Source organism: Poromitra crassiceps, assembly GCF_964638095.1.
Source record: "Poromitra crassiceps genome assembly, contig: HAP1_SCAFFOLD_244, whole genome shotgun sequence".
NCBI classification, from domain to species: domain Eukaryota; kingdom Metazoa; phylum Chordata; class Actinopteri; order Beryciformes; family Melamphaidae; genus Poromitra; species Poromitra crassiceps.
Window position 1 is genome coordinate 141186 of NW_028152150.1, and position 12113 is coordinate 153298.

The 12113-nt window shown below is 44.4% G+C and overlaps 1 protein-coding gene across 1 annotated transcript in view; it reads left to right on the forward strand.

The window, feature by feature from the left end:
* LOC310770834 (HORMA domain-containing protein 1-like) overlaps nucleotides 1-12113 on the forward strand; it is a gene marked incomplete at both ends in the record, with an annotated part of 28789 nt that overhangs the window by 3800 nt on the left and 12876 nt on the right. Inside the window, 7 exons of the mRNA XM_083663544.1 lie at nucleotides 2333-2396; nucleotides 2795-2831; nucleotides 2992-3012; nucleotides 4858-4884; nucleotides 5174-5241; nucleotides 7643-7794; nucleotides 8334-8491. Of these exons, the coding sequence (XP_083519670.1) occupies nucleotides 2333-2396; nucleotides 2795-2831; nucleotides 2992-3012; nucleotides 4858-4884; nucleotides 5174-5241; nucleotides 7643-7794; nucleotides 8334-8491 (527 nt within the window). The remainder of the gene's footprint in view (nucleotides 1-2332; nucleotides 2397-2794; nucleotides 2832-2991; nucleotides 3013-4857; nucleotides 4885-5173; nucleotides 5242-7642; nucleotides 7795-8333; nucleotides 8492-12113) is intronic.

Here is a 12113-nt window from a genome sequence, read left to right on the forward strand (position 1 = left end):
AGATCCAACCTAGCTAGCTAGATGTTAAGAGGTAGGAATATACCGAAATGCTAGACTTGATCGTGGACTTAATGTTAATCCAAAACGGCCACACTCATAACGTTAAGGTGTGTTTGACCTAGCTAGAAGTTAAGAGGTTAGCGTGAATGCGACTGAGACCTGACATTACTGAAGTGAATACAAGTGACCTATATTTTTCAATCCTGTCTTTGAATAAAAGTTGTACATTGTGTTATGCTTGAAAACCATGTCTTTGCTCCCTTATGTGTTCACAATTACAACAAATCTGTATGGTTTATCTGTTGGCATTAAACCGTGGTATTTCCTTGGGTGATATTCCATATTTGTCATTAAACCTAGCTGTCCACATAAATTTGCAATGATGATCGACCACGTGAGATATCACAAGTAGCCTACTTTTATTAAAAAATAAAATGCAAAGAGAGGTTTCCTTCTCTAACTATTGGTGCGTTCACAAAATATTTACACGAGATTTTTTTAATAAATAATAATCAATAACGTGGATAATGATGACATCTGCAGCTGCTGGACGAGAGACAGAAGAAACTACGAACGAAGATTGGAGCAGAGGAGGACATGACTACAGAGAAACTTAACCGACCAGCACTCTGCTTCAATCAATGAATGCTTATAGCCTAATGTTACTGTAGCCTGGATGACGTCAGCTAATGCTACCCAGCCTTCCAGCGTTTATCTTCCATAATGCATTAAATCATAATCACAATGCGAAGACATTAGCTGATCACCACAGAGCTGCACAGACAAGTTTATCAGATAATTTCGCCGTAAAATGTGTCCAGGTGATCAGCTCTGAAGCCCCGGCTTGTATGGTCCGCTAAAATCCGATTTCGATATAGGTGTTATTTTGATCAATATTGTATAGCTGGCTAGACAGAGGAGTTTATCTGGAATCAGTGTGACAAGATCCCTGCTGCTAGCTTGTCTGCCTTTCTGTGTCAGAGTATCTAGCTACATTATCTGCATTACATGCTACACCATGCAAATATATTTCGATATAATTCAAACAATTAGCCCACTGTACTACTGGACTGTGTATTGCTGTGAATAAGTTAGATTTGATTGTGTAAAGTGTATCAGCTTTAAATATCCAATATATACAGCATTAAACAAACGACCAGCAGCATTCAAATGTGCAAAAACGTTATATTTATTGAAATGTGGTGATCTCATGTCACATTACATAATGTTATGCCCAAATGGTCTACTGCCCAGAAGCGTCACTTTACATGTTTGGTAGGGAATTATTTTAATTATGTTAAACCAGCGTTTATCTTCCATAATGCATTAAATCATAATCACAATGCTATGAAGACATTAGCTGATCACCACAGAGCAGCACAGACAAGTTTATCAGATAATTTCGCCATAAAATGTGTCCAGGTGATCAGCTCTGAAGCCCTGGCTTGTATGGTCCGCTAAAATCCGATTTCGATAACGCTAGGTGTTATTTTGATCAACAGACCTCAACCTCAACAGCTGTTTTCACTTGAATTTCCTCACGTAGTTGCATAGCCATATAGCTAGCCAGCTAGTAGCTAGCTCGGGAGCTATGCTTTAGAGAGGCCAAATGCTAACGGCTAGGTAGTGCTAAGCCGCTGCAGCTGTTACACGTCATTGACAAAGACGCACTCTCTGATTGGCCGATCACGGCAGGACTGATGTTGGCAGTCACGCCGTCACTCATTGGCTGCGGGGTGGCTGCGGGTCTGCGCGGGTCTTTCAATCGCCCCAGAAATCGATCTGAATGGCCCGGAGTCTAGACGCTAGTGACTGGGAACTGAGAGAGCAGGTCACGTGGTGGCTGGGTTTACCTAGGCTACTCTGGGAGTGCACGCGAGAACTGCTGCATTAACCCACTGTAACATCTCCGTTCTTTCTTAACGTGTTGCGGTCTCTGTTCTCCTCGGCTCAGCTGCCTTCCCTTCAGTGTGTGCATGTGTGTGTGCTGCCAGCCCCGCCCCTCCTCAGTCAGTGTGTCGGCTCCTCGCTGGCAGCTGCCTGTCTCTCGTCTGATGAGAAAGCAACGCGGAAAAGAGGATCTGGATCTCATTTCTCGTTCGGAAATCGCAAAAATCACATCACAGGCATGTCTTACGGAGTTGGTGCGAAAAAACAACGTTTATGTAGCAAATAAATAGGAAATCTATTTTCTTAATTTCTCCAGTACCGATAAGAGAACCGTTAACGTGAAAGCTTTGATCCTGCGGTATCTCGAAATCCGGCCCCGGGGTCCGTTTGGTACCGGGTCTCGGTACCCATCCCTACTTATATTTGTTTTCCTCTCCCACAGATCAGAAAGTGATGATTCTTAAGGAGGGCCGCAGTTGTCCTGGTGCCAATCAGATTGTTCAGTGGTAAATAACTCCAGTACAGTTTGACACTTAAGGGGCATAGCCACTGTTTAAAGTGACTGGGGAATGGCCTTTTGATGGTCTTGTTTCTGGAATGGGACATAGCTCTAGTTCAAACAGGGACTCAAAAGTGGGCGGATTGGACCGGAAACAAACATGGAAAGTGACTCGGAAGAACTCAATGTTAGTTCTGAAATCTGGATTTTTGACATTAGATAAATCCTAGGTACTGGGATCCATTCCACACCAAGAGCATATTGATATAAATGTACAAGACATATTTGTAATGTATTATGATACATATAAGTAGCTAAAAAGGTGAAGAAGTCATTTTTCATAGTTCCGTTCTAAGAAGATGTTAGAGAACATGTTAACTGGCTGTGTTTATTTCATCCTTCCAGGATGCACGGATGCTTTGATGCCATTGAAAAGAAGTATGTAAGTCACCTCCTGCTTTGAGATGTGTCATGTCAGCTTGGTGGTGCGTCATGATCAACTTAGAGACCACTCCTAAAAGTCAGAAATACACTCAACTGCCAAAGCTCATCCTCATTGACACTTTTGCTCATGTAACTGATCCAACTTGTTTTTCCACCAGCTGCGGACAGTCATTTTGTCTGTGAGTATCTTGGTACCTATTGACAAACGCATTGTTTGGTGTTTATGGATGATGTGTGACAGTCATATTCACTTTGTGAGGAGCTGACCAAGTAAGTCACAGTGGAAATGGATTTCAAAAGATTTTGACCTGATTGATATCTACAATACTTTTGACAATCTTGCTGATTATTGTGGGGCAGCCTTTGCTCTTTAAAGGGGGACTAACCCCCTAGATATGTATTAGAACAGTGATTTGAAAATACCTATGGAAAAAACCAAGAAATGACATATGCTCTTGTCTATACTGGACTCTTTGGCTGTGTTGAAGTCCAGATTTTTTTTCGGAAATCGACGCCATTACAGTTTGCCTATTGCCTCAAAAATAATTTATTTGAGAGGGGCCATATCTGTATAAATATCAACAATTAGCCAACGCTGGTGGCCTGTATGGAAAGAGCTTTGCTCAAAATGGTTGAAAGTTATATCAATTTGGTAATTCAGTGGCGAACTAGAAATTTAATTATTTTTCTGCATGTAACCCTATGGCAGTGTGTTAAACTACGTTACGAGAGCAAAGTGGCATGGGCTCGTTACAGCAGCACACCGCACAATACGACAAACCCCCCGTTCTGGGGTAACACAATGCGAGATTTCTCTACGTCATTCCCTCGTCCAAGTTGCCATATAGTCCCTTTTTCATTTTAGTTTGGGGGCTTTTCGTTGTTCTTGTTAAAAGTTGTGCAAAAGTTTTTTCCTCTCAGCGCAGTGCAGGCTGCCTGCGCCTCCTCCCTCCTGCATGCATGGGGCGCTTGTAACCTCACGGAGCAACAAACAAACAGACAGAAATAGCTGGTGTGCGATTTAGAGAATACAGTCTGAGATTGGGTACAGGATTGAAGGAATCCCGCATCTGTTTGCGAAGGTGCGACTGGACAGGACGCTTTTCACAGACGGGCACAGTAGTCGGAGCGAGGCGAGTGTCTCTCAGGGCTACTCAGGGCAGAGCTGCAGATCTCTCCTTCTCCTCCGCGCATTCAGTCTGTCCAAAATCATTACCGATATAATCTCAGTAGGAGGGATGCAGGGAAATGATAGTAGCCGATGTGTTTAGAGAAGCTTTGTCACGTTGTCACGTCGTAGTATAGCGTTATATTTTACATGTGCGCTAAACTGCGACCATATTTGTTAGCGGAAATATCAGACTGCTCTCTCTACTCTCAGAGCACAGAGAGCTCTGCTCTGCTGCGCGCGCCCGCGGAGCTTGGAGCTAGTGCATGAGGTTTACAGTACGACTCTCTCCCGCATGCCTGGGCTGGAGAGAGCTGCTTCCAACTCGGACTGATAATATATACATCATCATTCGAGCTTATTCAGGTAAGATATAAATAAAGTAGTGACACATTCAGCGGGAAACTAACTATAATTAAGACATGTGCCAACTTTGACAACGTTTGGTTCAGTATTTTAAGAGCAAACTTCAATAAGAATAGGCTTGGAGTTCTGAGGAGCCGAAAGGGTACAGAGGGGGTAGGGGAGTAATTATCTTGAAATCCCATAGTCTTTGGGGGCACTGTGACGTCAGTGTGCCCCTAATCTCCCATTCATTTGAGAAAAAAAAAAAAAGCAGTCTTTGACCCTAAGAGGGCGCTTATGCCAGGTATGCTGCTGAAAAATGATACAAATGGTAAAATGGCAACAGTTTGGTGTCAAATGTGGAAATTCTGACCAGAATTCTTCACACATCACCCCCAAAGTCATATATATTGGTTAAAAGCTGAAAAAAAGTGTTTTGGAGGTTAGTTCTCCTTTAAGGAAATCCCAAAATATCCAGTGCTGATGTTGGATTCATTTGATCCCTTTCTAGATGTACACTGATCCAGAAAACCCCCAGGTAATTTGCAAGTCTAGTCCTTGCAGTTGTTGATGTTTTAACACCCGGTCAGCTGGGCTCCATGTTGCTATGTGTTTACAGATCTCTCTCTCTCTCTCTCTCTCTCTCTCTCTCTCTCTCTCTCGATCAGCTGGGCTCCATGTTGCTATGTGTTTACAGATCTCTCTCTCTCTCTCTCTCTCTAACACCCGATCAGCTGGGCTCCATGTTGCTATGTTTACAGATGTCTCTCCCTCTCTCTCTCTCTCTCTCTCTCTCTCTCTCTCTCTCTCTCTCTCTCTACCACCAGAAAGTGACTGAGTTTTACCAGTTTAAGATTGAATACACTGCAGAGGGACCTCAGATGGCCTTTGAAAGGTAGGATTTGTTATGCTGGGAGTCAGTTAGTTAACTGACTCATTGAAACATGTGGGATGACGATTATGCAAACATTTTTTAATGTCTACTTCAAATCAGTGCAGAAAACAGACTTTTGAGGTGCTGAGGACAGGAACACCTCTATAAGCTGCTGTGTGTGTGTGTGTGTGTGTGTGTGTGTGTGTGTGTGTGTGTGTTGATTTGTAACAGTGCACACACTGCTTATGGGGATTATGGTACGTGTTGTTTATGTGTGCCACACAGAGTTGTAAGAACCTTCCATAAGGGAAATACAGTGTGTACTCATGCAGCAGCTGGCAGTATGGTAGAAGTCAGCACGGTGGAGCAGTGGTAGCGCTATCGCCTCACAGCTAGAAGGTCCTGGGTTTCGATTCCCGCCTGGGACGCTGTGGATGTGACCCCCCCCCCCCCCCCCATGTCCTCAGTGCCTAGGTGGGCTATCTCGTCAAAAGGGCCTCTCTGTGTGGAGTTTGAATGTTCTCCCCGTGCTCCCCTGGGGGTTCCTCCATACAACATCGGTATGGGCCCCCACCAAAAAAAAAAATGCAGAAGATGGTCACCTGACCGGCGACGACAGAGAACTGAAGATGATCCTCGGGCGCTTTACACTGAAAGCTGCCCACTGCTCCTGGCTGCCCCCCGGAGGAAGGGCATGCCTCCATGGAGGAAGGACATGCCTCCATGGAGGAAGGACATGCCTCCATGGAGGAAGGACATGCCTCCATGGAGGAAGGACATGCCTCCATGGAGGAAGGACATGCCTCCATGGAGGAAGGACATGCCTCCATGGGATAAATGCAGAGACTAAATTTCATGGTGCCACTTAGCATGTGTGTGTGTTCATGCAGTGTGGTGATTTAAAGATGGGCGTGTCATTCAGAACCTCCTTAGTTGGCACATTCACTTCCTAGGGATTAGCGAGTTAATTGATAACTGTGATTGGCTGAATCTTCGCATGAATTATTACATATTTGTTCATCTTAGTTCCAACTAGGGATGGGCATTTCTAGCAAAAACACTATTCGAAATTCGCTGGCATCGAAATTCGGAAAAAAGTAAAAAAAAAAAAGTAAAAAAAAAAAAAAAAAAAAAAAAAATTGTGAGTGAAATGCTGCATTGTCTCCCCTTTTCTAACTCTAAGGCTTTATTAATTAACTCATTGAGTGCCATGGACGAACATGTTCGTCATTTCAAATAGTGACGTAGAGTGCCAAGGACGAACATGTTCGTCAATTGCGTTTTTCGTCAAACTACTTTCACCATTTGACATTATAATTATTGCATTAGCGTAACCGTGTCCTGCAACGGACACCTGGACGCCTGTTTCGTCACGTCCGGGTCAGAGGTCTCTCGACGTGGTTTCCGGTACTTTAGCAGGCATTTCAGATGCTGGATCGCCGCTTTGTGAAAGTGGAACTAATTTATACATCTATATGTGTCAATATGTGGAATTTCATATGAATATGTGCATGGTAACATGTCAAATTACTTTAGGAAAGTGACTTTGATGACAGAAAGCCATAAGACGTGCTTGGGCGACGAGAGTTACTGATCGTTAAAGTTGCTAGCTTGCTAGCTAGCTAACGCTAGTTTTGTCTAAAACACAACAAGGCCAGCATGTGGCAATAATGCAGCAAAATGGGACTCAGCGACCACTACAAGCCACTCTTTGTTGACTATTACTGGCTTGCTAACCACTGGCTTGCTAGTCTCGCTAGCCAGCCTCTCTTCCTTTCCGTCAGAGAGAGAGGCTGGCTAGCTAACCAGCAGAGCCGCAGAGTGAGCTGTCCGTAACAGGACAAGAGCAGCTTTCAGTTAAGACGCCAGCGGTAGCGTCCGTTCCCCGACTCTGGTAAATCAAAGACACAACTAAAAGAAATGATTTCAACGGTATGTTGCTAGAAAGAAGTTCGACTTAACGTTTTCGCCGTTAAACTACACGGAAACATGACATGATCATTGTAGCAGTGTTTGAAGCACAATTTTAACAGGAGTTTTGTAAAAATATTGTCCGTTGCAGGACACGCTTCCGTTATGTCATTTAGCAGACGTTTTGATCCAAAACCACTTACAACAATAGTACATTTTTGTCAATAGTAGTGAAATCAACTGTGTACCACAGTCTTCAGGTCTTTTGACTAAAATGCCATTTAGTTTGAGTCATATTTTAGTCATCTGAAATAAATGTTTTAGTTTTAGTCATTTTAATTGACTAAAGGACTGAGTCTGTAAACGCCTTAATGCTACACTGGCTGCTCTATGGCTGAGCCTGACCTCTGACCTCTCTAAATGAACAGGGACTGAAAGAGCAGGCACATTGAGCAGCAGTAGTGGGCTGGTGATTGCTGTTGACTTGTCATCCGGCCATTTTCAATCTCAGCAACAACAACAACAAGGTGTCGGCCATGGCCTGCGAGAACACCAAGAAGGCCAGCATCCTGCTGGTGAGGAAGCTCTACACTCTGATGCAGAACCTGGGTCCTCTGTCAGAAGAGGTCTACCTCAACATGAAGCTGGCCTACTACGACCATGGTAACACACACACACACACACACACACACACACACACACACACACACACACACACACACACACACACACACACACACACACACACACACACACACAGCTTTAGCACAGTTAGAATCTCCAGCAGTGTAGCATAAATTAATTGCATAACTCAAGAGTAATTTCTTTAGTGCGCCCGGGTAATGCAGCGGTAGTTTGCCTGCCCACCTACACGAGGGTTGCTGGTTCAAACCCCTGTGTTACCTCCAGCTTGGTCGGGCGTCCATACAGGCACATTTGACTTTTGTCATTTTAAGCATTCTCTTATTTTATCATTGATTATCTGTACCCCAGTATTGTACCCCAGGAAATTGGCAGTTAATGGGGATCCTAAAATAGATGAATAAAACCAAGGAAATGTTAGCATTGTAGCCAAAAATCATTCATCAATTATCCAAATTGTAATCAATACATTTTCTGACAATTAACTAATTGGTTAATGGACTAATGGTCTCAGCACTGTCTGTCCCTCTGTCTGTGTCCCTCGTCTGCCTGTCCTCCAGTCACTCCTCAGGACTACCAGCCTCCGGGCTTCAAGGAGGGTGACAGCTACAGCATGGAGTTTGAGAAGGAGCCGGTGAAGCTGGCCCTGGGCGAGGTGTCCACCGCCTTCCACAGGGTGAAGGTGGACATGACCACAGAGAAGCACAGAATGGAGCAGGTGAATGACAGGAGAAGACAGAGGGAGAGAAAATAGAAAGAGAAAACAGAAGGTTGAACTTAAGGCCTAAACATGGTCGTCCGTCAGAGCCTCGCCCCGCCCTCCCCGTATGACGGCGGGTGGAGCGCCGTCCTACGGGGAGGGGCCGCCGTCGGCTGACGGGGGCTGCTCGAAAATGTGACTTCACGGCGACGATACGTGCGTGACGTCAGCTGCAGGAGAGTTGTGACTGGCCGTTGCCTTGGCTCATCATCGTAAAGTCGCCTTTCAAAGCATGACGTTAGATTATAACGAACTAGTTGTGTGGCTTAGCCTTCCCAAATGTTGAGGGTCGTTTTTTAGAATTTAATACATAGAATTGGGAACGTTACATTCAATTTCATTCAGACTGCCTGGCACACAATCTCCGCCATTTTCACACGGAGCTTCCACAGGAGGAGGGAGGGTGGGAGGAGGGAGGGCGTAGTGGCGTCCGAGCATGTAGGGCTCGCTGGCGCCGCCAGACGGCGAGACGGCTCCAATTCGAGGCGGACGGATGACCATGTTTAGGCCTTTACCTTCAAGTGAGCTGTGAGGGTCAGAAGAGGTATTATTAGCCGATTATATATATACTAGGCATCTCGTGCGCGAAGCGCGCTCGATGCCTAGGCTCGGCCGCTGCGTGGCCTCGCCCGTGGCTCGGCTGCTGCGTGACCTCACCTGCACTATTGGCGCGTGCTGTGTGTTGCTCACTAAATGTTAATGCATCAGTAATGTCACAATGCCTCCTTGTGTGTGTGCCCCATTATGATATCACTGATGACATCATCAGTGTGTGTGTGCCCCCCTATGACATCACTGATCAGTCTTGTCACAATGCCTCCTTGTGTGTGCACATGTGTATGCGCCTTTATGACATCACTTTTGACATAATCACTGGTGACATTACATCATTAGCTAATTAGCCTAATTAAAAAATACGGCTCCGTCAGGTCACCCGCACAGGTGCCCTTTACACACCCTGAAGGTTTCAGCCCGATCGCACGTAAAAGATTCAAGATTCAAGATTCAAGATTTATTAAGTGTCCCAAAAGGGCAAATTGGATTGCAGAAAGCGTAGTACGAAGTACATACATAAAAACAAATAAGACAAAAAAACATTGTAAAAACAGTCTAGAGCAGCAGGTTAAAGTGCAACACAATAGTTAAAGTGCAAATGACAACAGTAGCAACGATCTAAAGTGCACAGTAGAGATATAAAGTGCGTAGTAGCAAAGTGCAGTTCACTCTCAGCAGCACATTTATATCACAAGAAAGAGCTACAATGTATCATTGTATTAAAGCACAAAAGAAAAAACCTCGGTCCAGACCAAAGGGCAGACAAAGTATATTTAAGCAATATAGCATGAGAGCTAGTGTGTTGTGGCAAATTTATAAAACGGCTCTCTCAAATCAAGCAATCTGATTGGTTCACAGCCATTGTATAATTCCAGTAACCGAGTTCAATAACCCATGGCCATGGGTTATTGGTTGCCATGGCAACTCTCTTACTAAAAGGCAGCGCTGCGCTCGAGCCAAACAGCTTTCTCCTGATCTGCTGTATGGAGGGTCACTAGTCCTTCAAGTCTTTGTACAATGAGTCATTATGGACGCATGATGGCGCAACTCTCTTACTAAAAGTACCTCAAAAACAAAATGGCGGAGACAGCTTTCAGATCCTTGTACTGTAAATCGATCTTCGCTTATAACTTTACTAATACTTCGCAGAAAATGATGTTTTGTACAAGAATAGACGCGGGCTAATGTCTTAACCCCTCTCTCGCGCGCCCTCACTCTTAACCCCGCATTTCTAAATAAGACGTAACGTTACTTGGTGTCGGCATACGGCTCTGGTGTCGGGCTTTGCAAAAAGCTCTCAGCAAGCGCCAGGATTGGCCAATGTCGACTTCAGTCTCCAGAACGATCCAATCAAATCACCCGCACGTCTATCTTCTTGCTAGAGGTCCCGCCTTACAGTAGTGCGGCCTCGTGGGATAACAACTGATCAGCGGGATATTTGCCACAACACACGCTGCTCGAGTGCTATATTGCTTTTATAAAACGGTTTCCAAGTATGATAATATAAATATAATAATAATACTATAAGTCCGACTGGCATGGTATTCTGATAGTCAGTTGAAACACTACTGTAAGGCGGGACCTCTAGCAAGAAGATAGACGTGCGGGTGATTTGATTGGATCGTTCTGGAGACTGAAGTTGACATTGGCCAATCCTGGCGCTTGCTGAGAAGCTGAGAGCTTTTTGCAAAGCCCGACACCAACTAACGTTACGGTGTTAAATGCGGGGTTAAATGCGGGGTTAACAGCCTTTTTTTTGCAAAGAAGACATTAGCCCGCATCTATTCTTGTACAAAACATAATTTTCTGCGAAGTATTAGTAAAGCTATAAGCGAAGATCGATTCACAAGGATCTGACAGCTGTCTCCGCCATTTGTTTTTTTTTAGGTAACCAAAGGCTTTTAGTAAGAGAGTTGCCATGGCAACCAATAACCCATGGCCATGGGTTATTGGAGTGGGTTATTGGATTTATACAATGGCTGTGAACCAATCAGATTGCTTGATTTGAGAGAGCCGTTTTATAAAATACAGATATACTGTACTGTACCCCTAAGAATAAATAAAGATAAAAGAATAAAAGGATAAAATAAATAAAATAATAAGTAACAAAATAACAGCAACGGCAGATGAGGGGACATTACATTTGTACCCCAGCAGCGTTCAACGCTCTGATAGAGACAGGCACAAAGGAATTTCTGTATCTGTTCTTTTTAACTATGGGGGCACGAAGGCGGAGCCCGGAAGGAAGCAGCTCATATTGGAACCTCAGAGGGTGGGCATCATCTGATCGGATGGACACAGCTTTTTTCAGCACCTGGTTATTACAGATCTGGTCCAGGCTTCTGAACTAGGTTCCGGCTATTTTTGAAGCCACCTTCACTATTCTCCCCAGGGAGTTCTTGTCTTTAGTACAAAGATTACCATACCAGCAGATTATGGAAAATGAAATGACAGACTCCACAAAAGCACTATAGAACATTTTCATCAGAGTTTTATCAACCTGAAATTTGGCCAGCTTCCTAAGGCAGAAAAGGCGCTGCTGACCTTTCTTACACAGCATGTCGGTATTCAGATCAAACTTCAGCTTGCTGTCAATTACCGTACCCAGATATTTGTAGTCTGTCACTATATCGACAGGCTGACTGTTGACAATACTGCTCTGGGGAACAGGGGGGGAACGTCTAAAATCAATACAAACCTCTTTCGTTTTGGAAACGTTGAGTTGTAAGGAAGCGTTTTCGCACCAAGAAACGAAGTCGTCAATGACTTGGCCGTGTCCCACATCATCATCGTCAAGCAAACTGACGATGACAGAGTCGTCAGCGTACTTGACGATGAATCTGTTGGCGAAACGGCTGCGACAGTCGTTACTGTATAGAATATATAAGAAAGCAGATAAAACACAGCCTTGGGGCGAGCCGGTAGAGGACAATAGGATACTGGACAGTATTCCATTGACCCTCACCTGCTGAGATCTATTCGTTAGAAAATCTAGAATCCAACCAACGAGGCACTTATCCAGACC